This window comes from Vipera berus (assembly GCF_964194415.1).
Source record: "Vipera berus genome assembly, chromosome: 2".
Taxonomy (NCBI): Eukaryota; Metazoa; Chordata; class Lepidosauria; order Squamata; family Viperidae; genus Vipera; species Vipera berus.
The window spans coordinates 156,800,148-156,824,712 of NC_138203.1; the positions used below are offsets into that span (position 1 = coordinate 156,800,148).

Here is a 24,565-nt window from a genome sequence, read left to right on the forward strand (position 1 = left end):
GACGTTGCGAGTTTGACACCCCTGACCTAGATAGTCTGCATACTTGATTTAAAGCCTATATCATAATTGTTCTGCAATAAATATTGCTTATGTAACTTGGTGTTATTACTATCATCACTTAATAGGAAAAAGATCTACTGAGAATTTTTTAATTTTTAATTTTAACTGGGTTTTTTATTTTTTTCAGGGTTTTATTTAATCTTTTTTTAATTTGTTTTAACGTTTGTATTGATTTTTTTAAATACCCTGTAAACCGCCCTGAGTCCTTCGGGAAAGGGCGGTATATAAATCTAAATAAATTAAATTAAATTAAATTAAATTAAAATTGCTAGTTAAATTGCTAGTTAAAATTGCTAGTTAAAATATATTGAAAACTCTTTTAACTGACTAGGTCACAATTAGAAACGTATTAGTTTGATTAAGTTGACTATGTTATAACTAAGGGAAGCGGAGAGGGAATTTTTGTTGATGTAACCTGAGCTATGTACAAATAACCTGTTATTTGATATTGTTTCATTTTGATTACCCAACCACCGTACTGCTTCACAAATATTTGAGTGTAAATAGTATAAAATTAATAAAACTTCTAATAACAAAAAAATTGCTAGTTAAGCATTCCATGATTTTTAACAAAAACCAACTGTCCATAGAATGAATTTCATTTCATACATTAATTGTTGAATCTGTACTATAGAAGCCTGGGCTTCTCAAATTGCATCTTTATGTTTTTTTAAATTGATCAAAACTCAGAAGTCAAGATTTTACCTAGCTGGCACAGATCAGATTAGTAATGGGAAGGACCTAGAGTGAATCAAAAACGGTACTGTAGTCAGGCATGTTGCCACCCATATATTATTCTCTCTAATCCTTATGCTGAGTATATAACGAGACAACTCTAGTTATGTGATGGAATTGATTAATAGCCACTTGACTTGCAACAGCAGCCTTTTACCTTTCCTGAGGTCTTCCATTGGGAAAGATATGCAAAATTGCCCTCTGGAGCTGTTCCTTCATCTGTAAATCTGGAACTTCTTTTAATTTCATGTCTAAGTAATATCCTTTGCCAAATTTAGTCTTGAGGTGTTGAACTGTCCCAATGCACCTATCAATTGTTTGAGGCAGGAATAAGAGAAAAGCAAAAATATATTTGATGTTAAAATCTTTGTTAGTTTTAATTGTAATTTTTTTTCTTTCTCCCCCCCCCAAAATGCCCCAATATCTAGAGAAGATACCTCAATTTTCCAGATATCAAGATGGCCACTCGATCACACACGGCTTCTGCTTCTTCCATGTAATGAGTAGTCAGAATAGCTGCTCTCTCTTTACTTTTAAGGGCTGCTCGTATGGCTTTCCTATCAAACATAATAGATATTCGGGAAAGATTAGTCTTGCTAGGCCAACTCTTCTTTATATCATTGTCTATATAAAGTCCCATCTGATTAGCATAAAGAGATCTATTAATCTTTCCCAAAACTAAAGCTGCAGCTAGGAAGAACAAACGGGAATTAAATCCAGACAAAATGGAGCTGCTGCTGGTAAGAAATTTTTTTTAAAAAATAAGGTTCTGTCTATTTTGGATAACATTGCTTATCCCTTGGAAGAGTAAGTTTAAAGTCTGGAAATGCTCTTTGATCCTCAACTCTCCCTATAGAAATAAGTGATGGCTATGGCAAGGAGTATTATTTATGTATTTGGTTTCTATGTTCCTCAATTTCAAAAGGCTCTGAGCAGCTTTCGGGAAATAAAATAAAAGAGCTAAAGCCAATTAAAAAAAGAAAATACTTAGCAATTAAACATGACCAAGCAGTTATGCCACCATTCACAAACAGAATAACTCACTTTGTTAGGCGCAAGAAACCACAGCCATACATGAAGGGTTCAAGATGACTACTTTATTATATTCCACCTATACAAGAATATCCCCAGACTCTTCCTTCCTTGGGAACAAATATAAAGCTCCATGAATCTTAGGGGAGACAGTCTCAGGGCTAACTCCTCGCCTGATCCCTCCTCCTTGCCAGGCTGATAATTTCACAACACACCTCTCCAATAAACTCTAGTAAAAAGAGTTTTTATGACTCTTTAGAAGCTTAATTGAGAGGATCCCCCAAACCAAGGAATAAGCTGTTCCACAAGGGAGAAGGGACTATCATTGAGAAAACCTGATAATGGGGTCCCTGCTGGTTGTATTCTCTCAGCACAAGGATATTCAGAAAACCTTCTCTGACTGTAACAGGCAGGCAAATTAAACCTGGATAAGGCAGCTTCGGAGAAATTTGGGCCCTGAGCCATGTGGGTCTTTAAAGGTGGTAGGTGGCACCTTGAATTGCACTTGGAAGCTAATTAGCAGGCAATGAACCTCCCATAGTAGAAGTACTAGATGGCCAGGTCAGGATACACCCCTAATTCCTGGGTTGGTATATATTTGTGTTATTTGGTATTTTTGCTACTTTTTACTAGGTCTTTGCTAATTAATAAGGAGAGCTGAACATTTGAGTTTATAGAAAATGGGGTGAGGAATGGAATGAAGAGGTTGTATTTTATAAGACAGGGATGAGTTGTTAATAAAGCCACTTTGGGACTTTTTGTGAGAAAGTAGGGAAACAATTTTTATTTTGGGATTTGTTAGAATTATACAGAATTATAGAAGTAATATAGACTATTATTAATTTTAGAGTTAGATGTATCTTTATTTATATATGTACCAAAGAAAATTGGAAGACTTTTTTTTTACTTTTTTCTTTTGCTTCCACATTTATCTTGCTTTTTTGTCTGATTTTCCCATTTTGTTGCTTTTAGTTTGCTTTTTTGTTTTCAAATTTTAATCAAATAAAAATTTTAAAAAGGGAAATATATCCGCATTCCATGCTGATTATCATGGCTGGATGCACAGTCAGCCAGATGTTTAGACTGGATTTGTCATTGTTATCGACCTATCAAATCCTTCCCAAGGATTTGGGATAGGTAGATCTTGTCTAATAGTGCTAAAGATATTGTCGCAGGATGTAATCTGTTCCACGTAAAGCTGCCTTTGGCAAGTAACTGATAGTGATTTTGTCAATGCTTTTGTCAGTGATTTTGTCAAGTGATGCCTCAGAAGTTTTAGAATTACACTCAGGGCACCTATTACTGTTGGCACTACCTTTGCTTTCTTCCCTCTTATTTCTATATAAAGGTCTTGATATTTTGCGATTTTTGCCAATTCTTCTGTTCTGCAGTTTCCAGGTTCTGCAACGTCCACTATCCAGCCTTTTTCATCTCAAATGATTGTTAGTTCCGGGGTGTTATGTGATGAGTGCTTGCTTCTTTGAATTCTAAAGTCCCAGAACAATTTAGCTTTTTCATTTTCTATTACTTCAACTATTTTGTAGTCTCACCAGGGCTCTCTTGCAGGCAAATGGTATTACTTGCAGATATTGCAATGTACTGCTGTTGCTATTTTGTCATGCCATTGTTTGTAGGCAATCTGTGCGGTCTTCTTGCAGCAGCTATTTTGAAGATCCATTGTTTCTTCAGTTTCTTTGCAGAGATGGCATTTGCAATCTGTTGCTGTCTTCTCAATATTTTATTCCACTTATTCTCAATTATGAGATGCAGTCTTAACTCCCACATCCAAGTTATTGCTTTTAAAAAGCAATCTACTGAATATTCTTCTTCAATCTGAGCTATAGCCATTAAAAAGAACTCTTTGAATGAGGTAATGTGACTCTAGCTAACATTAATATCCTCTAGCCATGTTTTGCTTTTTAAAACTTATTACTGAGCCTAAAATAGTTGATGGGTATAATATGCTTCGACTGTAATATTTTTCAGGGGAAAAATATAGCAGTTCCCTTTAAACAAATGCTGCCTTGTGATACTTTAAAAACCACAATCCTGCATGAATCCATGAAATTGAATCAAGTCCTCTGCAATCTAAGATTACTCAAATTTATTAAGCTGGACAGTAAGAGAAAAATGATTAAGGAGACAAACGGTGGCTGGGAAAGGTGGGATGGTAGCGGCAGCACTTGAATATAGATGGATGTTATGCCAGCAATGGGGAAATTTCTGGTTATTCTTGTAGAATCTCTGCAGCAATAGGACCTGCAGTGTACTGTATGTCATAATAAATGTGTTACTTTCCCAAACCGCCCAGCTGAAAAATAAAGAAAATATGCTTCTATTTTAAATTTTGCTAATGTTGCACTTTTCTATTTCAGGGCTAGAGAACAGATTCTCTTCCAGTGGTGAATTCACCAGATCATCCATGTAAAGTGAAGAAATGCTCCCTTTATTATCTCTCAGAGGTTTATGTTCTTGTTGCCTTCCCTCTCAGAGCCACTTTGTGCCCTCCCTAATCAGAATGCTGGGTACCACCCAGTCAGTCTGGCACTACGACATTATCTCTCCATTCCTTCTTTAAAAAAATGAAATATATTGTGTGAGTCAAGTAAAGCCAGCCCTGACAGCACTTTTGCAGAACCACTACCAGGATCAGCTTCATCTGCAATTAATTTTACACCTGCCCAAAGAGCAAATCATGAAGAAAGCAAAGAGGGTTGACACAATTGTAAGAGAGGTTTCGATCTCTGTTTATTGTTTATGGCTAGTTCCTTTGAAAGTGTTTTGAAATATGAAGGCCATTAATCTTCTAAGATCTGTTAGACCAGATGTTTACATAGAGACAGATGGGGAAAGAGTAGAAGCCTTTTTCTGCTTCTTGGGATCGCAACTTTGCAGTATGTTCATTTTTGTTTCTATTCTGAGCATTGTCTTTTCACCAAATTTGTTATGCTTAAGTTATTTTTTACCAAAAGTAAAATGCCTTTTAAAGGCTTACAGAATGGATCCTTCATTAATCATTGCCCATTCTGGCCCACTATGCAACAGGATGGATAAATTTAAAGTAAATAAATGGTTGCGATTTCACATTAAATATATTCTTCATGTCCTTTGGAGACACTTACCACATGTGCTGTTTTGCTTTGGGGTCCATACCAGTAGATGGTTCATCTAGTAGAGTAATACAGGGACTACCAAGCATACTTAAGGCAAAACATAGCTAAAAAAGAGACCAGGGTGAGGGGACCACATCAGTGATGGTTATTTACTTTTAGTAAAGCCAAGTGAAGCAAAAAAAAAATCACTTCAAGATGGATTGCATCCATACAAATTAAAGTCAAATCTTCCGAAACTCTCTAGGAGACTTTCTACATCTGCTACTTTCAAAGAAATGTCAAATTTCATTTTATGTAACCGAACACGTTAAAGAGGACATAAGGTAAAGGTAAAGCTTCCCCTGCACATGTGTGCTAGTCGTTTCCAGCTCTAGGGGCCGGTGCTCATCTCCGTTTCAAAGCCGAAGAGCCAGCGCTTGTCCGAGGACATTTCAGTGGTCATGTGGCCGGCATGACTAGACGCCAAAGGCGCACGGAACGCTGTTACCTTCCCCACCGGAGTGGTCCCTATTTTTCTACTTGCATTTTTACGTGCTTTCGAACTGCTAGGTTGACAGAAGCTGGGACGAGTAACAGGCGCTCACTCTGTTACGCGGCACTCAGGATTCGACCCGCCAAACTACCGACCTTCAGATCGACAAGCTCAGCGTCCTAACCCACTGAGCCACTGCGTCCCTCCAAAGAGGAGATAGCAACTACTAAATGACCTGATGGCAGTTTTAGTTCTATTCCTCCAGATGAAAAGATATTTGGGATATTATCTTATAATTCTTAATGGCCATGGCAAAAGATTAAGGGAAGGAACATTTTTTCTCTGCTTACATAGTTAAATGTTTATGCCATAGCATGAATTAGAAAGTTAACTATTTCAGAAGAAAACCAAACCTTTCGTTTGATCCCTGCTCCAAGTTTCTTTACTTTTTTCTGTAGCTGCTCCTTAAAATCAAGTGCACTGGAGATGCTGTAAGAAAAACAAACTCATTTTTCTGTCTTGAAAGGGTATTATACCTGTAAGCAATGTGAAAAAAGCAATATGGCCCCCAATCTCTTGGCCTTCCTTCCCCAAAGGGATCAAATCTTGGTTCTGCAGCCTTGGGTGTGGGGAGGGGCACTAGGACAATCCAACTTTGGGGCTGGCTAGTTCCATGAGAGACCCCCCTCCCCCTGCTTTATAATAACCAACATTAAATGGCCATCTTAGAATTTTGTCATTAGTGTATATATTTTTTTTAAAAATCCTAATTTAATTTTAATTTTTATACATTGTTTTATCACTTATATTACATTATATTACCACCCAGAGCCTCTCTTTGAGGGAGATGGGTAATTTAGCAGTATGAAAACAAATAAATATGAGAGATCTTTATACTCAGCATATGTTATGATGTTTTTCATCATACTAATTAGAGGTTTGTGAAATTTCCCTATAAGCAGTTTTAACAATAAATCATGGTGTCAACTTCCAAAAAAGTTGACAGTTTGGACAGTTGATAACATGTCAATACGTGCTAATGAATGTATTAACATGTATCAATGAATTATTAGCATATATTAATGAATTATTTTTCTCTATTAGCAATGTCTTACCACTTTATGACTTCTTTCAGGTCACTTTCACTCATTCCTTTGATGGCACCATATATTTCAAAATGTTCCTGTAATGTGATTTCAGGCCAAAGTGGGTTTGTCTGTGGACAGTACCCCACAAACTTCATGGAATCATCTTCATTATTATCACCTGAAGAAAAGTCTCCCATCAGCACCTATAGATACACCATTGTTTTCAGATGATAATTCTAATTAATACGCCAGAAACATTTAAAAGTTATTATACGCACACCTTACTGAAATGATAGTAATAGGATATATTAGCTCAAGGAGTTCAGTTCTCTTTAACCAGTGGGGTGCAGTAGTTTGAAGAAAAATCAAAGTTTTAATTTCCACTTTTCCACTGAGCTCCCTTTGTAGATTCTTGGGAATCTATTTTAGAGGACAGCTGTTCTTAATATAAGATGAGGGGTGACTGAAAAGCATGTCATCTAGAGCTCCTTAGAAGAAAGGTAGGTTATAAATGTAATATATAAAAAGAAAAGAGGCTCACTCCATCCTTCCATCCATTTATCTGGATAGCTCTTCTACGTCCCTTCCCCAATTTTGCTTAGTTCAAGCACTTATTTTTGTAGTCAGGTCATTTTATTTATTCAATTCAAAGGATATAATATCACAAAAAGAGGACTTTATGAAGAAGCTTGCATGAGGAACCATCAGTGGACACATCACTATTAAGAAATATACTTCCAATGCTATTCCTTCATCATTCAACATATATAATAATGAATATTCAATCTCAATATGAAATATTCAAGTTATCAACTCAGAATTACCACCTGCATTGTAAGATCTTTTAGATGAGAATGCCATAATGTCCAGTTGCAAAAACTAGTAAAAAGATATGGTTAAAATCAATTACCTGGCCTGAATTTGGTTCAATTTCTCCCACCAGAATATTTATTAGCGTACTTTTCCCAGCTCCATTTGGACCCAGCACTCCCAGTATTTCCCCTAAGAAAAAAAAATACCGGAATCTGCAGTTTTTGCTTGGCAAGATTATCCATCTTTTTTTTTTAATATAGAGTCCATAATAAATAACTTGTAACACCAACCTTTTTTTACACAGAGGGAAACATGATTAGTTGCCACTTTCTTTATTTTTCTTCCAAGAAGAAAATCACTCTTTTCATCATATTCTTTGTGCAAAGAGTGGACTAAAACTGCTGGTTTCTAATTAAGAAAGAATGCAGAGCTTATATCTGAGCTAGAATGAATATACAATGCAAATACATTCCTTTAAATGAATAAAAACTCAATTCAGTTACTAACCTGGATCTCATTTAGAATATAAAAATGAATGTACATAGATTAAACATTTCCAAATTTGGTGGTGGTGGGGAGGTTATCTACTCAACATGAGATCACTATCTCCCCTCTCCCCCACAACTAATATTGAACAAAAATATTCTTTCTTTACATTGTTTGGGAAATAGGTTTAATTCTGTTTCCCACGTTGGTTGTGGTTTCTGCCACTAGGAGGTGTGGTCTGAACAATCACAGTAAAAGCACTCCTCTCGTTTCCCAGTTCCTGCATATCATTGTACAGCGGATCACAAAGAAGCTGAAATGAAGAGCTCCTGGCACAGCAACATACAAAATGTACAGGGACAGGAGCAATGCCCTATAACTCTCTGCACAAGAACAGCAACAAACTATTTTTATTTTTCTTGAATGCAGTATAGTATAGTATAGTATAGTATAGTATAGTATAGTATAGTATAGTATAGTATAGTATAGTATAGTATAGTAATTAGTATTAGAATTAGAATTAGAATTAGAATTAGAATTAGTATAGTTATTAGTATAGTATAGTAATTAGTATTAGAATTAGAATTAGTATAGTTATTAGTATTAGTATTAGTATTAGTATTAGTATTACTATTAGTATTAGTATTAGTATAGTACAGTACAGAACAGAACAGGGACTTTGGAAGTCTTCTACTCCAACCCCTTGCTTGGCAGGAAACCCTATACCAGGGGTGTCAAACAGCCGGCCCACAGGTTGGATGCATCATGCCGAAACTGTGCCCACTCCATTCCCAGCAATGGGAAAAAAGTTGTGATACGTCACAAAACATCACATGACATTGCGAGTTTGACACCCCTGCCCTATTCCAGGGCTTTTCAACCTTTTCACCCATTGTACCACTTTTAGGATATGGCAACATCTGAGTACCACCAGTGGCCTAGCAAGGTGTCAAAAACCTGATGACAAACAAAAAACAAAAAAGGGAAAAAAGTGATGAAATACAGGTAGTCCTCGACTTACAACAGTTCGCTTAGTGACTGTTCGAAGTTACAATGGCACTGAAAAAGTGCCCTCCAAGCCACAGCCAAACAAGACATCTGCCTGCCCGCCTGGCGGCGCTCTTCCTCCTGTCCAAGGTTTTCATTGTTGTGAGCATTTCTGTTGAGGATTGGCAGCGGGGGTGGGGTGGGGGGTGTTTGGTTTTTATTCCCCCTGTCTGCTGGGTGTTTGCAGCAGGTTTTGGTCACTTCACATGACCCTGGGACACTGTGACCGTCATAAATATGAATCAGTTGCCAAGCATCTGAATGTAAATCAGAAGACCCTGGAGATGCTGCAACATTCCAGCTGATTGGTGCTTCTTCTGGGCTCAGCAGAAGCGCCAGGATCAGCATCGAGCTCCAGCTGGAGCCTGGAGCTGATCCTGGCACTTCCGCTGAGCCCTGACAGCCCTACATCTCCAGCCATCTCTCGCTCAGGCTTGTGCGGTGCTGCCACCGGTTCAGCTCATTCCCTTCCCCCACTACTTTTCTAAAATGGTCGCGTACCACCTGCCAGGTGCCAATGTACCACCTGCCAGGTGCCAATGTTTATCACAGGTGGTACCCATACCACTGGTTGAAAAGCCCTGCCGTATACCATTTCAAGCAAATGGTTGTCCAGTCTCTTCTTAAAAACTTCCGGTGTTGAAGCATTCAGTTTCTGGAGGCAGGTTGTTCCACTGATTGTTCTCACTGCCAGGAAATTTTTTCTTAGTTCTAGGTTGCTTTTCTCCTTGGTTAGTTTCCATCCTGCATTCAGGTGCTTTGGAGAATAGCTTGACTCCCTCTTCTTTGTGGCAACCCCCGAGATATTGGAACACTGCTTACATGTCACCCCTAGTCCTTCTCTTTGTTAAACTACTAGACATGCGCAATCCCAGCAACTGTTCTTTATATGTTTTACCCTCCAGTTCCCTGGTCATCTTTGTTGTTCTTCTCTGCACTCTTTCTAGAGTCTCAACATCTTTTTTACATCATGTTGACCAAAACTGGAGGCAATATTTACCTCTTCACAGCTCTGACAAGTGATCAACTCTTTTACCCTCAGCCTCTCTGCTGTAACATCTTCATCCTCGTTCTCATCATGCGGCACATCAGGGAGTTTCCAGGGCTTGAGTTTCACAGGTGTTCTGAAAACAGGTAGAAGATTCATTCTCTACAATGGCTCTTTGAACAGACAAAATAAACAGGAAAATATTCCATGTAATATTTAACAATAAGGTAACAAGACCCCTCAAATTAGCCTGTTTTTATTTGGAAAAAGTTCCCAGGTGTCATGATGTGAGGAACAATTCAACATAACAGGGAGAAAAGGTACAGATGCAAGTCTGCCCCTTTGCTGAAACATCTATCAGGAAAAAGAAAAAGCTTTTCAGGCCACATACTTTAAAGTCTAGGAAGCTTTTTTTTTAATGAAAGATGATCAATGGAAAAGGTCAGGAGAAGCTGGATCTTATGTAAAAATAAATGATAATGCCCATTAATTCAAATGAAGCTGTAGAACAAATGATGATCAACACAAGGATATCTGCAGACTTTCCACCAAACAATTTATAAAACATAGGATCGGCAGAAGGCACTTGTAAATATATCAGCAAAACGAGTGGAGAATGAAACTGGGTTTGAAAATATTGGGAAATGTTATTTAAATGGAAACAGGTGGTCCTCACTTAACGACCACTTGTTTGGGGATTATTCCAATTTGTGATGGTGCTAAAAAATAGTAACAGTTATGACTGGTTCTTCTGGCTGTAGAACCCCACAGACACATGGTTGCTATTTGTATCCTTTTTCCCCCCTGGTTTCTGATAAGCAAAATTAATGAGGATGCCGCCAGGTAAAAAAATTATGACCACGTATCTAAAATTTATCATTTCCTATTGAAATTTGGTACTAGCATATTACATTTTCATATCAGTGATATACCAACCTGAAAAATGGATCTTTTCTTACTGACTTCCCCCCACACTTCATTTCAAGATAGCGCAGAAGAAAGAGCCAGATTACACATTGCAAATATGGCTAATATGAAAGGGAAAAAATCATATCAAAACTTCTGTTTTGTTAGAAACAAGAACAATTGGTAAACAAGTACAATCGAAACAGACAACTGAAAACAGCTGCTTAGAATGCCAGCTGCTTATGATAGGATATTTTACAAAATAATTCACTGCAGCAATTGAATACAGGTACTCAACTTACAACCATTCATTTAGCAACCATTCAAAATTACAACAGCACTGAAAAAACTGACTTATGACCATTTTTCACACGTATGACCACTGAAGCATCCCCATGGTCATCTGATCAAAATTCAGACACTTGTAACTGGCGTGTATGTAGGGATGGTTGCAGTGTCCTGGGATCACGTGAACACCTTCCGACAAGCAAAGGCAATGGGAAAGCCCGATTCACTTAATGACCATGTCAGTAACGTAACAACTATAGCAATTCACTTAACAAATGTGGCAAGAAAAGTCATAAAATGGGGTAAAATTCACTTAACTGTCTTGATTAGCAATGGAGATTGTGGTTGTAAATTTTGTTGTTATGAGGTATTATACTAGGTTTTAGTTTTTTTCTCCCCAACAATCTAAGTTATTGCTTTGATTCAGAAAGCTTAAATCATTTATTTATTTTATTTTATTTTAATTCCATTTATATCCCGCCCTTCTCCGAAGACTCAGGGCGGCTTACAAGCTTAGCAGTAGCCTTCATTCTATGTATATGCCTGCTTATTAGGGCTTTCACACACACACCAAGCGGCATTATTACAAAGTCAGCTTAATTGCCCCCAACAATCTGGGTCGGGACATTTGAAGGAATGTCCCCTTTGATCCAGATCTGTCTGTACTTTATATTATAACCTGTATAAGTCTTTTTATAAATCTCATGCATGAAAGAGAGCGGGTATGTTTTGGTTTTACAGCATATTTTTTCCATCTTTTTTAATACTATTTGTTATTGTTTCATCTTGGCCTTTAATATTCTAGCTTTTAAAATGTAATTCTATTTATGGTGATGTTCTTGTGTGCATTATTTTCTCAGATGCGGTTTATTATATTTTGCCCTAGGTTCCTGTCAAGTCAAATGTGCACTTCATGAATAAAAATGCCTGATCCCATCACTTACTTACACCACAATTCCACTCTCCCCTAATATAGCACAAAGTGAAATGACTATAATGGATTGAGGGTCCATTTTACATTCCATTATTTCACTTTCTTAAATCCATCTCAAAAGGTGAATAATGGAATTGTGGCGGCATATGAGAATGACCTTGGGATGCAGGACGAAGACCCAGAGCCTAGGCAATGTCTGATAAGAGGAAGTTCAGTCTGCAAATGGTGGTGGTGGTGGGGAATCATGGGAAGCGTTTCAGAAGAGAAACACTTAGTTTTCTAAGGGGAAAAATACTTTCAGTCTGGCAAGATTAATTTTAACTCTTTTAAGTAGTCCAGACAAGAAACAACCAGGAGCATCAACACTATCTTTAGGAGCTCAGTGGTGCGGTGGTTAGAATGTAGCATTGCAGGCTAACTCTGCCCACAGCCTGGAATTCAATCCTGAATGACTCAAGGTTGACTCAGCCTTCCATCCTTCCAAGATCTGTAAAATGAGGACCCGGATTGTTGGGGGCCACAGGCTGACTCTGTAAACCACTTAGAGAGGGCTGCAAAGCACTGTGGAGCGGTACAGAAGTCTAAGTGCTATTGCTGTTGCTATTGTAAGGTTACATTAGCAGAATCTTGCAAGACTGAAAATATGTCTCCCCTCTCTTTTCAGTCTTTGAAAAACTAGTGAGGGTCCCTTTGGCAAGTCTTTTCTCCCACCAGACTGTAGCCTAGGTTGTGGCATCTCAAGGTCATTTTCACCTACCATCTCAAGAACTGTTTCATATTTAAGAAACATGAAAATGAAATAAGAAATATTCTGTCTTGTCTCATTTTTATTTAAAGATTTTATATGACTGCCCATCTGGAGTAATGCAACTATGGGCTGCATGCCAGAAACAAATAAATATTCTTCAATAATTAAACACAGCACTGGCAAGATCCGTCTGTTGCTCCTATGCTAGCCTTTGAAGTAAAACCACTTGTATCAATAGAGACACAGTGGTTATAATTGAAATCATCAGCTTTTTAGAAACAATTCTTCAGGACCAAGCAATAAATATGAACATAAACTAAAAGAGGGACTGAAAACCCCATAATTTGTGTTAAGAAGGTCTTGAAAAAAAAAGTTCTGTTCCTTCAAGAAGCTCGTAAGAGCACTGCCTTCGTTTCCCACCCCAGTCCAAAAGCAACTTAAATTGCCTTCATAAAATAACTCATTTTTTTCTACATAATTAAAACACTGCATTTAACATAATAAAGTTGAAAATATGTGCTTTTTATTCCAGGTTATAACAAGTGCTCCTGCAAAATCAAACAGTATTATTACTTTTGCAGGAAGGGAGAGATGTTCACCACAGCGGCCAAACCAATTTTTAAACATGTCATAGTTTTGCACAAATTTTAAACAGACTAACTGTAAAATAACACACTGCGTTATTATTTCTAGTTGTAAGAAAATAGCTGATCTCTTGGATCTTTTATTTAAAAGGTGCTTACCGCTACAACAGAAATCAACAATCTTTCTGAATGCTTCTCCATCTTGTTATCAAGTTTCCGCACTATCTAACAAAACAAGAAATATTTAAAGCAAACCATAATAAACTTTTAAAAAATGGTACTTAGTATGGCTACTGAACTCAATAAACCATCTGAATGTTCTTCCATCTTGAGGGGATTCCAGATAAACAAGATAATACTCTTATTTTTAATTCTTCTAATATTTTTCACAGGATACGGTTAAGTTTATTATTCAGAAATTTATTCAGAAGAGTGACAAAATTTTCCCAAATATAGATTGTTCCAAAATGTATAAATAATTAGGTTTTCTGTCTGGATTTATCTCACTGATTCTATATATCAGCTCTAAAACACATTCATGCATAAAGAAAATACAGTAGTCCTTGACTAATACCAGTTCATTTACTGGCCTTCGAAGTTACGACAGCATTTAAAAAAAAGTGAATTATGACAATTTTTCACAGTTACAACCATTGAAGTACTCCCTTGGTCATGTGATCAAAATTCAGATGCTTGGCAACTGACTGATATTTTATGACAGTTACAGTGTCTGTGGTCCTGTGATTCCCTTTTGTGACCTTCTGAGATGTGGAAGCTACATTCACTTAACCACCATGTTACTAACTTAACTGCAGTGATTCACTTAACAAGTATGGCAACAAAAGGACGTCAAGTGGAGCAAAACTCACTTAAAACGCCTGTAAGCAACATAAATTTGGGGCTAAATTGTGATCGTAAGTCGAGAACTACCTACATAGCATGCCTTATTTTTTTCCAAAATCAGTAGAATTGACAGTCACAGTCAAATTTACTAGACTAGCTTTTTATAAACCAGTGATAACTTATTTATAAACTACTTTTATGGGCAATATTGGAGTAGGTAATAGAATATAAGAATATAAGAATGATGTGATTATATAAAAAAATTTTTTTTTAAGTTTGGAAGTAATCTATGGTATTTTAATTTGTACAATATATCAGGATAATATGAATTTAAAGCTTAGCTGGGAAGAAGAACAGCGTTAGACAATTGATATAAATTGTTTTATTTGTGATTGTTTTTATTGGGTAGATTGAAAAGTATTATATTGTTTTAGAATAATTATTGATATGATATATATATATGTTTGGAGTTTATCTATATGAGTTAAAGTTCGATAGTCTATATAGTTCAGGATTGTTTGCGTAAGCTAGATTATGATTGTTTGTATTTTTATACCCTGTATTCTGCTCTGGGAAGTGGGGGGGGAGGGGAAAGGGAGGGTGGGGAGGGTTGGGGAGGGTGGGAGGGAAGGGGGCTGGGGGTTTTTTCTTTTTTTTCTCCTTTTTTTGTTTGTTTTGTTTTTGTTGTTTGTTAAAGCTAAAATGTATTCTAAAACTTTTTAATAAAAAAATAGTTTTTATAAACTACTGTCATCAGCAGTAGTGTCAAGATTAATTAAGATTAATCAATCTTTCTTTTATCGTGAGAAGAAGTGATGACAATAACAAAATGAAAGGAAGAGATGCTAAGTTCAGAAAATATCCAGGACAGTCAAATGAGAGGGCCCCCCCCATGTATACTATCTGATTTGGTTGTAATAAATCACTAAAAGCATTGCAGTGGCAATTCATATTAACTGAAATGGAATGATGTTAAATATAGTATCTAAATCAGAGGTTGTAAGAGTCTTCTGATCTTCAGCCTGAAGGTAACTTTCTCACGCTTTGATTCCCAATTTGTAAAGAGCATCATCATAATCTTATTTAAGATAAAAGATGGAAGTAATTTAACCCTCTAGTGCAGACATGTCAAACACAAGGCCCGGGGGCCAGATCCGGCCTGCGAAGTGGTTTCATGCGGCCCGCGAAGCCATCCTGGAAACAGTGAGGGAACGGCCCCCACTGCCTTGGCCCTGGCCCAGAGACCCTCCTTCTGCCAGAGACCCTCAGATCTGTCCCACTCCTGCCCAGGCCCCCATAGGCACCCTTGATGCGAACGATGTAGAGCTGGCCATGCCCACCCAGTAGGCCATATGCACTCTAGCCACGCCCACCCAGTAGGCCACGCCCACCCTGGCCATACCCACCCGGCCCCCTGAGGGCAACCGCAATGCTGATGCGGCCCTCAATGAAATTGAGTTTGACACCCCTGCTCTAGTGATCCAAATGCTTTACACAGTGTCGACATCTACTCCTGGGGGCTGGGAAACACTTCACAGCACAATCTGCAGTAGTGTTAAGCACTGGTGGGGAGGATAGCCAATTGAACAAAAACCCCACAAATAGGATTAAAGTGAAGGCAGAATCACCCATTTAAATATTTTCTGTTCCCACTTCTCCTGCATTGTAACTTATTGTCTTTTCCTTAGAAAACCTACCTTTATAAAAGAAATAAGACACCCAATAAGAGGATAGATGGGAACAAAAATAGAAAAACAAACATGAAGAACAGCGGCTGTTGTATAATACCACATAAAGAAGGCTACTTCGATGACAACAGAACAAACTAAAGCCGCCTGGAAGAGAAAAGAAAATTTAAAGATTATTTTTTGTTATTTGTTTTTATCCAGTGGCAATCAATGTCCCAGCATGTGACATCAAATACATAGTAGAAAGACATTGTAGCGAACGTATAAATGGCATCTCAGGGTGCAGGGCTAGTCCTAGCCCTTTGACAGGTTTAAGACTTAGTAATGTAGTAAATTAAGGAAAGTGGAGAAAAGCATTAAATAGCCTAGAGCAGAGGTAGGCAACCTTGGCTCTTTTATGACTCGTGGACTTCAACTCCCAGAATTCCTGATCCAGCACAGCTGGATCAGGAATTCTGGGAGTTGAAGTCCACGAATCATAATAGAGCCAAGGTTGCCTACCCCTGGCCTAGAGAGAGGGAGGACAAGATAATCTGAAGAAGCCGATTGTTCAGAATGAGATATAGTACTGAGTTATGGTTGATCTTTGAAGGGCTTCGAATAGGGTGGTGTCTCCATCCTGGATTTTTTGGTGGCTTTCTATACCATTGACCATGGCATACGTATGGACTTGGCCTAGGACAGGGGTAGGCAACCTTGGCTCTTTTATGACTTGTGGACTTCAACTCCCAGAATTCAGGAATTCTGGGAGTTGAAGTCCACGAGTCATAAAAGAGCCAAGGTTGCCTACCCCTGGCCTAGGGGTTTGAGAGTCAAGGGGCATTGTTCTGCAAGGCTTCTCTTTCCTCTGTGGTCAGTCCCAGTTTGTATTCATAGAGATGGGGGAGAACAGCCACAGGGTGAGATTATTCAGTGGCATAGGGTGCAGTATATTGACGATCCTCAACTATACATCTCCACTGAGGCAGAACAAAATGGTGCCACTCAGGTGCTTACTCAGTTCCTGCAGGCTATAAAGTATTGATGGGGAAGCATTGGTTGCAGTTCAACTCTAGCAAGACAAAAGGGTTCTGGGATTTTTGGATCCCTCTGGATTTGGGCAATTGTCATCATTAAATCTCAAAAGCACTCCTCTGGCGAGTTTGTGCACAATTCAAAAGCCACTGCCCCTTTAGTCATTTCCCAAGTATAGTACTGTACATGAAGACCACCTAAATTTCAACTGGTTCAGAATAGATCAGGGCACACGGTTTGGAGTGCTCTAAGGTTTGCACAAGTTACACTACTGCTGTGCAAGCCGCACTGGCTCCCAATCTCCTTCTGAATGCAATTCAAGATGCTGGTTATTATCCTGAAAGCTCTGCATGCATGGGACAGGTTATCAACAGGACTGGCAACACCTGAGAGTATCTGCCTGCCCTGCCAAATCAGATAGGATGGGTGTGTTCCAGACCTCCTCTATTAAACAATGTAACCTGGCTGGATCTAGGAGGCATGCCTTCTCTGTAAAAATACCTCTCCTTTACAACAGCCTTCACTCCAAGATCTGGAGGCCCCTTTCCTCTTGACTTTTCAGAAGCCAGTGAACACCTGGTCCCTCCTCTCTCTCCCCCCCCCCCGCCCAAGGCAATGGGCTAGGATAGAAATTTAAACCAGCACATATGTAATTGGCATAGAATTATTATGATGTTCTGGCTGGAGTGTGTCATTCCTTAAAAAATGTTGTGGGGTTATGTTTTTTTACTTTTGATACATCTATAGTGGTCATTTTATTGCTAGCCACCAAGGTTATACTATATAAAAGGGGTGGGTCATACAAACAAAAAACAAATAAGTTTAACTTACCACTGAAAAAATAAACGACCAAAATTCTTTGGTATTTTGTATGGCGTTAAAGCTGAATGAGACAATATAGTTAAACATAATAACTGATGGTACGTAGCCAATCAGGCAAAAAACCTGCAGGTGAAAAGAAAATTCTTAGTTGTTGTTTTGTTAAGATCAGGGATAAAGAAAGCAGTGCCTAAGCCTTCCTCTCCCCTAAAAGAAGTTTTCTAACAGGCAACCTAGGAGGCCATTTAACTCCTACTCCTTTTCTTCTGTTCTCATCTGCTTCATATAGATTCAGCTGCCCTATTCTTCAAACTGAAGCTGAAGCTCAAATACTTTGGCCACCAAATGAGAAGAGAGAACTCCCTTGAAAAGACCCTGATGTTGGGAAATATTGAAAGTAAGAGGAGAAGGGGATGGCAGAGGATTAGATGGTTAGATAGTGTCACTGACGCAACAAACGTGAATTTGGGCAAACTCCAGGAGACTGTGGAGGACAGGACGGCCTGGATTGCTATGTCCGCGGAGTTGTGAAGAGTCAGATACAACTTAGCAACTGAACAACAAAATTCTTCAAAACTCTTATCACAGTCATTGTTGATACGTATACATGTATTTGTGTGACACCTTTTGTAGGAACTGTGACAGAAGAGGTACAAAGGATTCTGTGGAGTCCCTGGTGTTTTCTGGGCTTGGTTGTTTGCTTGCACAGTCTGGAAACAAACCATCAAGGTAAGAGAGCACCAAGGACTCTGTAGTTCAACTCTGAGCTCAGATAGTCTCCTCTACTGGAACAAGAGGATTTTCTTGTTAATTTTTATTTTTATTTTTATTTTAATTCCATTTATATCCCGCCCTTCTTCGAAGACTCAGGGCGGCTTACAAGCTTAGCAGTAGCCTTCATTCTATGTATATGCCTGCTTATTAGGGCTTTCGCCCCCCCCAAGCGGCATTATTACAATGTCAGCTTAATTGCCCCCAACAATCTGGGTCCCCATTTTACCTACCTCGGAAGGATGGAAGGCTGAGTCAACCTTGAGCCTGGTGGGATGCGAACCTGCACTAATTGCAGGCAGCTTGGTGTTAATGAAAATGGATGGAAAGTAACAGTGTATAATGCCACACTAACAAAGAATGAGGATGCGAAAGAAATCTATTCTAGCAACAGTGCTGAGTTTTCACTAGATAAAAATGTACGTTCCATAAAGAACCTCCATATGTCTATGAGAACAATATTATAACCCATTTCTAATAGAAGCAAAATTTAATTATTGTTTGTGTTGTTTCCCTAGCCATGACTTGAGATCCTGGCTTAGCTCTGGCATATATTAATAAAATGAACCATTTTAATCAATCAAACAAACAAACATTCTTATCACACCAAGCAATAATCAGTCTTTAAATTTTGGAAAAGCATCTGTTTGTAATGTTGCTTCTTAAGATAAACCAGTATGGGCTAAATGATAAAATGGATTTCAATTTTGAAAAAAAAGATAAAGAAAAATATTCACTTTTATGGAGAGAGAGTATAAAATCCAAATGTATTCACAATAAAATGAAAAATAAGACTTCCGGTGGCGACGCGGCGCCGAAGACAGCCGCCTTCGGGCTGTCCGCTCCGCAGCTGTGTTTTTCCATCGTAAACAGCGCCGATCAGCTGTTTAGATGGATTTGAAGCCCCCTCCTCGGGAGAAGAGGAGGGGGTGAGGCCCCAGGTAGGGGTTGAGCTCTCTGGGGCCGCCTGAACTGAGAGTTTGGGCGGCTGAAGGATTGAGCCCCCCCGAAGCCTGGGTTGCTCCGAGCTGCGCAGTGTCTCTGCTCCGTGATTTTTGGAGCAGAGCCAGGCGTTAGCAACCACCCCTGCCAGAAGGAATACTTTTGAGTATAAAGATGCAGGCAGAGCGGTACAGGAGGTCAAGGTGATGTGGACTTTTATTTTTACTCTCTAGCTCAACGGATTTTATAGCTTTAAAGTGAAAGTGCGCAATAAGTGAAAGTGACGAAAGAAGAAAGTTATGGAACCTCCAAAGTGTACTTACAGTGAAGCTGTGGGAGGGGTGCGGTCTAAAGAAGTTGAAGGGGTCATTTCAGATATGCTCCAAAAGCTTTGGAGTGTCAAGATTGGTGACTAAATTTCTAATTAGAATGTCAATGGATTGAATTCATCATAGAGGAGAAAGAAAGCTTTTTAATATTTAAAACAATTTAAGACTGATGTTATCTGTTTGCAAGAAACGTATATTAGGGTTGTGGACTAAAAGTATTTGTACGCAAGCTTCTAATCAACAACAAGTTGATTTTTCTTAACTTACTATAAACAAAGGTTACCTAATTGGATAAAAAAAAATTTAAATTTTTTATTTTATTCTTATTGGAGATTGGAATGGTGTCCTAGACGTATAGATGGATGATCTGGAACTGCGAGATATTTGGCATGATATATGCAAGAACTATTTTTGATTATAGTTCAGTTTGGTTGGAGATTAATAAGGTTAATAGAGATAGGCGTTTTTGGCATGTAATTGAGAATTTGTCTAGAGATTAGAGAAATGTGGGAGAATGTAAATAGTAGATGAAAGTTTTTTCTTTGAAATTAATATGAATAAGGATTGGGATTAAGAAATTTTATTTAGCATTTGAGTAAAATTCCTTTTCTGTTTTCTTCCTTTTTTTTCTTATCTGTAATATTATTACTGTTTGTAATCACTTTACATGAGCCAGAGGGTGATAGAATTAATAGTTTATTGTTGATAGCATATGGATGCTTATGTTTGTTTTTCGTTTTTATACCCTGTATTTAGCTCTGGGAAGTCGGGGGGGGGGAGGTGGGAATGGGGGAGAGGGATAGGGAGGGTTAGATGGGGGTGGGGGAGGGGGGATTAAAGTTAAAATGTATTGTAAAACTTTTTAAATAAAAAAAATAAAATAAAATGAAAAATAATAGGAAATGTATTTGTTGTAAAATAGAACTTACCACAGCAAGAAACTTCTCAGGAAAAAAATAAACTCCATGATGAAATACAAATAAGCTTCCTACCATAAGAAGAAGAATTATATAAAATAATGGGATATCAATTAGTGCCTGTCCACACCAATAAGCAGAAGGATAAAGTCCAGAGATTTTAAGTTGGGTGTAAGCTCTGATCTGGAAAATAAATAACAGATAGGTCAATAGGTGGGTAGACAACATATTGTGGCAGTAGATCTTGTCATTCATCCTGATTTTGTTGTTTCTGTTTTTAGCTGATATGTTAATATTAAACGTATCTACATGCTATATATGGTGCATTTTTTAAATAGACTATTGATCCATTATATAATCATAACGCTGGAAGAATATTATATTTTATTACACATAATCAACTAAAACATTAAGTTATTGCTGAAAAAATGGACCAACAGTGAGACATGAATAAAACTGGATCAAAAAAATTCAAATTTTTAAAAAAATGAACCAAGTACATCTTAAAGAGTAGAAAAAAATTACAAGAGCAAAGACAGCTAAAATAGTACATACTAGAAGTATTAGTAATTACATACTACATTAGAACCCCTAGAGTGCTTGGCAATTATAGTTAGGATAGTGATTAAATCTAAATATAGCTATGACAGTGAGCCAAAACAGAGCAAAACTTCTCCTAATGGTGCTTCTTCAAATTTTATCACGTCCATAGTATGGCTGTAAATAATTTTGATACAAATTCCACTGGGAGCCAATCTGCACATTGCTTTCTCACTAGACTTTGCAATGGCCCTGATATGTACATGAAATGAGGTTCTATAATGATGTTTCTGGACATTTTGAAAGTTATACCCCATTGCCTATTTAGATTCTCCCTTCTAAGTTGCACTCTGACTTGGCTGAATTGTTACACAGCCCCAATAAGCCATGTCATGTGAGGTCTTCTCTTAACAAACCATATGGCCTTTGGGTTATGACGGCAAACTGGGATTGCCATCTACAACCACATCACTCATCAATGGAAATTCTGATCCCAATTGCTGTTGTAACCTGAGAACTACCGTAATGTGAAATCAAGTTAAAATGTCTTCTTAAGTTATTCCATCTCCTTTATTGGTAATTGAGATGTGATATGTAGAAGAAAATGATTCTGGACTCAATCAAATATTTCTGTTGCCGCAGGAAAATATTCTAAATCACACAGGCATTGTATCACTAAATCACATACAAATCACACAGGTATTGTATCACTAAGGATTTTGACATTTAACAGAATCACGGGACTGTAAGGGACCTTGAAAGTCTTCTAATCCGACTTGCTTCTAGGGCAGTAACCTTCAGATCAACTCAGTCAAATCGCCATCCAACATTTGTTTCAGAAATTTCAGAGATGAAGTGAGATGATTCCAGGAGGCAAGTTTTTCCACTATTTAATAGTTCTCACAGTCAGGAAATTCTTCCTTATTCTTCTGGATCTGTAAAACTTCTAACCACTGGTATTTGTCCTAACTGTGGACACTTCAGAAAATGAATTCATACCCTCTTCCCATACCTGACAGGTATCAGAAGATTGCTATCATATCTCCCCTTAGTCCTTGCTTCGTAAGGCTGAACTTCTTCTAACTATTCTACTTCATTTCCAAGTCCAATTATCTTTGTTGCTTTTCTCTGTACCGTTTTCATTTCTCAGCATTCTTCTTCTATTATGGCACCCAAAATTGGATTTTTAAGTGTGCCAGATGAGGTCTGCCCAGGGCAGCATACAAGCAAAACTTTACTTCCTGTGAATTTGACATATGTCTATAAATGCAGACCGAAATTGCATTGGCTCTTTTAGCAGCAACAACGCTCTGTTGGCCCATGCTCACTTGGTTGTCTACCAGGACATCCAGGTACTTCTTACAAATACTACTGGTTGATCCAGGTTCCACCTATATTGTATCTCTACATGGTTTTTTTCTACCTCAATTTAGAACTTTACATTGCTTGCAATTTTGTTGGAAAAGGGCCAACGTTCAAGTCTATTAAGATCCTTTTGACATTGAGCCTGTTTTCTAAAGTGTTAGCAATCTTTACCATCCCCTGCAAGCTTCACGTCATCTACAAAATTGCTGAGCATCCCTTTTATCCTCTTAATTTTTTTTAATGTTGATAAAATACTGGGCCAGGACAGAACCCTGATGCATATTGGCTTTCATATGGACATACTGTCATGCCTCCATCTGAGCCTGAATCCAAGGAGGACATGGAGCTGGAGCAGGACCCTGTTGAGGCCCAGAAGGAGGTGTCTGTGGCTTCGGAGGACTGTGGGGAAGAGCAGGCTGAGGCAGGCCAGGGCCCTTCAGGTTTGGAACAGGGGAGGCAGAGTTCAGGCAAGGAGCAACATCCCCCCCCATCCTAGAGCAAGGAGAGCAGAGAGGAGGAGAGAACAACTTAGGCAGGCTCAATTGCTCAGGAGGAGAGCGTCCCGCCCCACTCCACAAGGCACACCTGGGGATTAAGATTTAAGGAGACAGCTGTGGGGTGGGGCATTTGCCCAGAACAAACGTGGTATCTTGGGACAGTTGTGAATTGTGCTCTTGTCTCTGTTTAACCTGGACACCTTGAATACCGGACCGGCAGACTGCATTTCTGAGTCTCTCCTTGCAGACTGTAGGCAAGCTGAGATTTAAAAGGACTCATTAAGTTTCTGTTTTGTTTTCTTTGTTATCTGTCTGGCCTTGAGGACATTGTAGACTTCTCCAGCTGTATTGAAATTGCCTTCAGCCAGAGGCAGCTAAAAGGTCTAGGTGTGTGTGTGTGGTGTGTGTGTGTGTGTGTGTGTGTGTGTGTGTGTGTGTGCGCGAGCTTTGGTTGAAGGCTTGCCAGCATATGTGGGAGCTTTTGGGGAACATTGGCAGTTATTAAAGGACTGTTTTTCTTGCCAGCCAGCTGCTTTGCCTCCATGCTGGGCCCTGGGTCATCACACATACGTACATTAAGAACCATATACTGGCTATGGTTATTCAGTGATCCATTTGGTAGTGGGAACATCACACTGTTCTATTTAATCAATATAAAACCTGTTTTTAACAAAGTCATACTGGTTTCCAATAATCACTTTCCTCCTTATACTCTCACTGTTTATCTTTTCTAGCATTTTCTCAGGTACTGATGTCAAAACTAACTCAAAGGCACTCCACAGAAATGGCATATCAGTCCACAGGTTATTAATTTCTTATTTTTATTTTTATTGTATTGGATATGTTTTAATTTGTACACCATCCAGAATCCATCTATTATAGATAGATAGATAGATAGATAGATAGATAGATAGATAGATAGATAGATAGATAGATAGATAGATAGATAGATAGATAACCTCCCCAAACCTCCCCAAACTTCGGCAGGTCTCCGGACGGCGGTGGCTTGGGAGAGGTGCGCGCGATCCCGGAAGCACCAAAGCCTCGGCCGCGCACAAGTCCTCGGCAAGTTTTTTTGTTGACTGGAGTATAAGCCGAAGTGGAATTTTTCAGCCCAAAAAGTGGGCTGAAAAATTCGGCTTATACTCAAGTATATACGGTAGATAGATAGATAGATAGATAGATAGATAGATAGATAGATAGATAGATAGATAGATAGATAGATAGATAGATAGATAGATAGATAGATAGATAGATAGATAGATAGATAGATAGAGATAGAGATAGAGATATAGAGATATAGATAGATATAGATATAGATATAGATAGATATATAGATAGATATATAGATATAAACATTATGATTTGCTACCTTGTGGTTTTCTGCATTCTCCATGGCAAAATATGATGGCATTCCAGTGACAAGAACTCCTAGTAAGACAGCTTCAAAATACAGCACAAGAGTGAAAACTGTGTCAGTGATTTCCTACGAATAAGAGATTTTTGTGTATGAAAAATATTGTAAAAATACCTTGAAAATCAGTAT

At 38.3% G+C, this 24,565-nt stretch overlaps 1 protein-coding gene across 1 annotated transcript in view; it reads right to left on the minus strand.

Moving 5' to 3' along the window:
* The window catches only part of LOC308663878 (cholesterol transporter ABCA5-like), a 90,076-nt gene that overhangs the window by 13,630 nt on the left and 51,881 nt on the right, over positions 1-24,565 (minus strand). The window contains exons 23-36 of the mRNA XM_081320654.1: positions 24,392-24,505; positions 20,630-20,800; positions 17,671-17,784; positions 15,835-15,972; positions 13,454-13,519; positions 10,771-10,862; positions 9,847-9,970; positions 7,604-7,721; positions 7,411-7,502; positions 6,528-6,703; positions 5,826-5,901; positions 4,950-5,044; positions 1,233-1,352; positions 953-1,102 (exon numbers count right to left, since the gene is read on the minus strand). Of these exons, the coding sequence (XP_081176780.1) occupies positions 953-1,102; positions 1,233-1,352; positions 4,950-5,044; positions 5,826-5,901; positions 6,528-6,703; positions 7,411-7,502; positions 7,604-7,721; positions 9,847-9,970; positions 10,771-10,862; positions 13,454-13,519; positions 15,835-15,972; positions 17,671-17,784; positions 20,630-20,800; positions 24,392-24,505 (1,646 nt within the window). The remainder of the gene's footprint in view (positions 1-952; positions 1,103-1,232; positions 1,353-4,949; positions 5,045-5,825; positions 5,902-6,527; positions 6,704-7,410; positions 7,503-7,603; positions 7,722-9,846; positions 9,971-10,770; positions 10,863-13,453; positions 13,520-15,834; positions 15,973-17,670; positions 17,785-20,629; positions 20,801-24,391; positions 24,506-24,565) is intronic.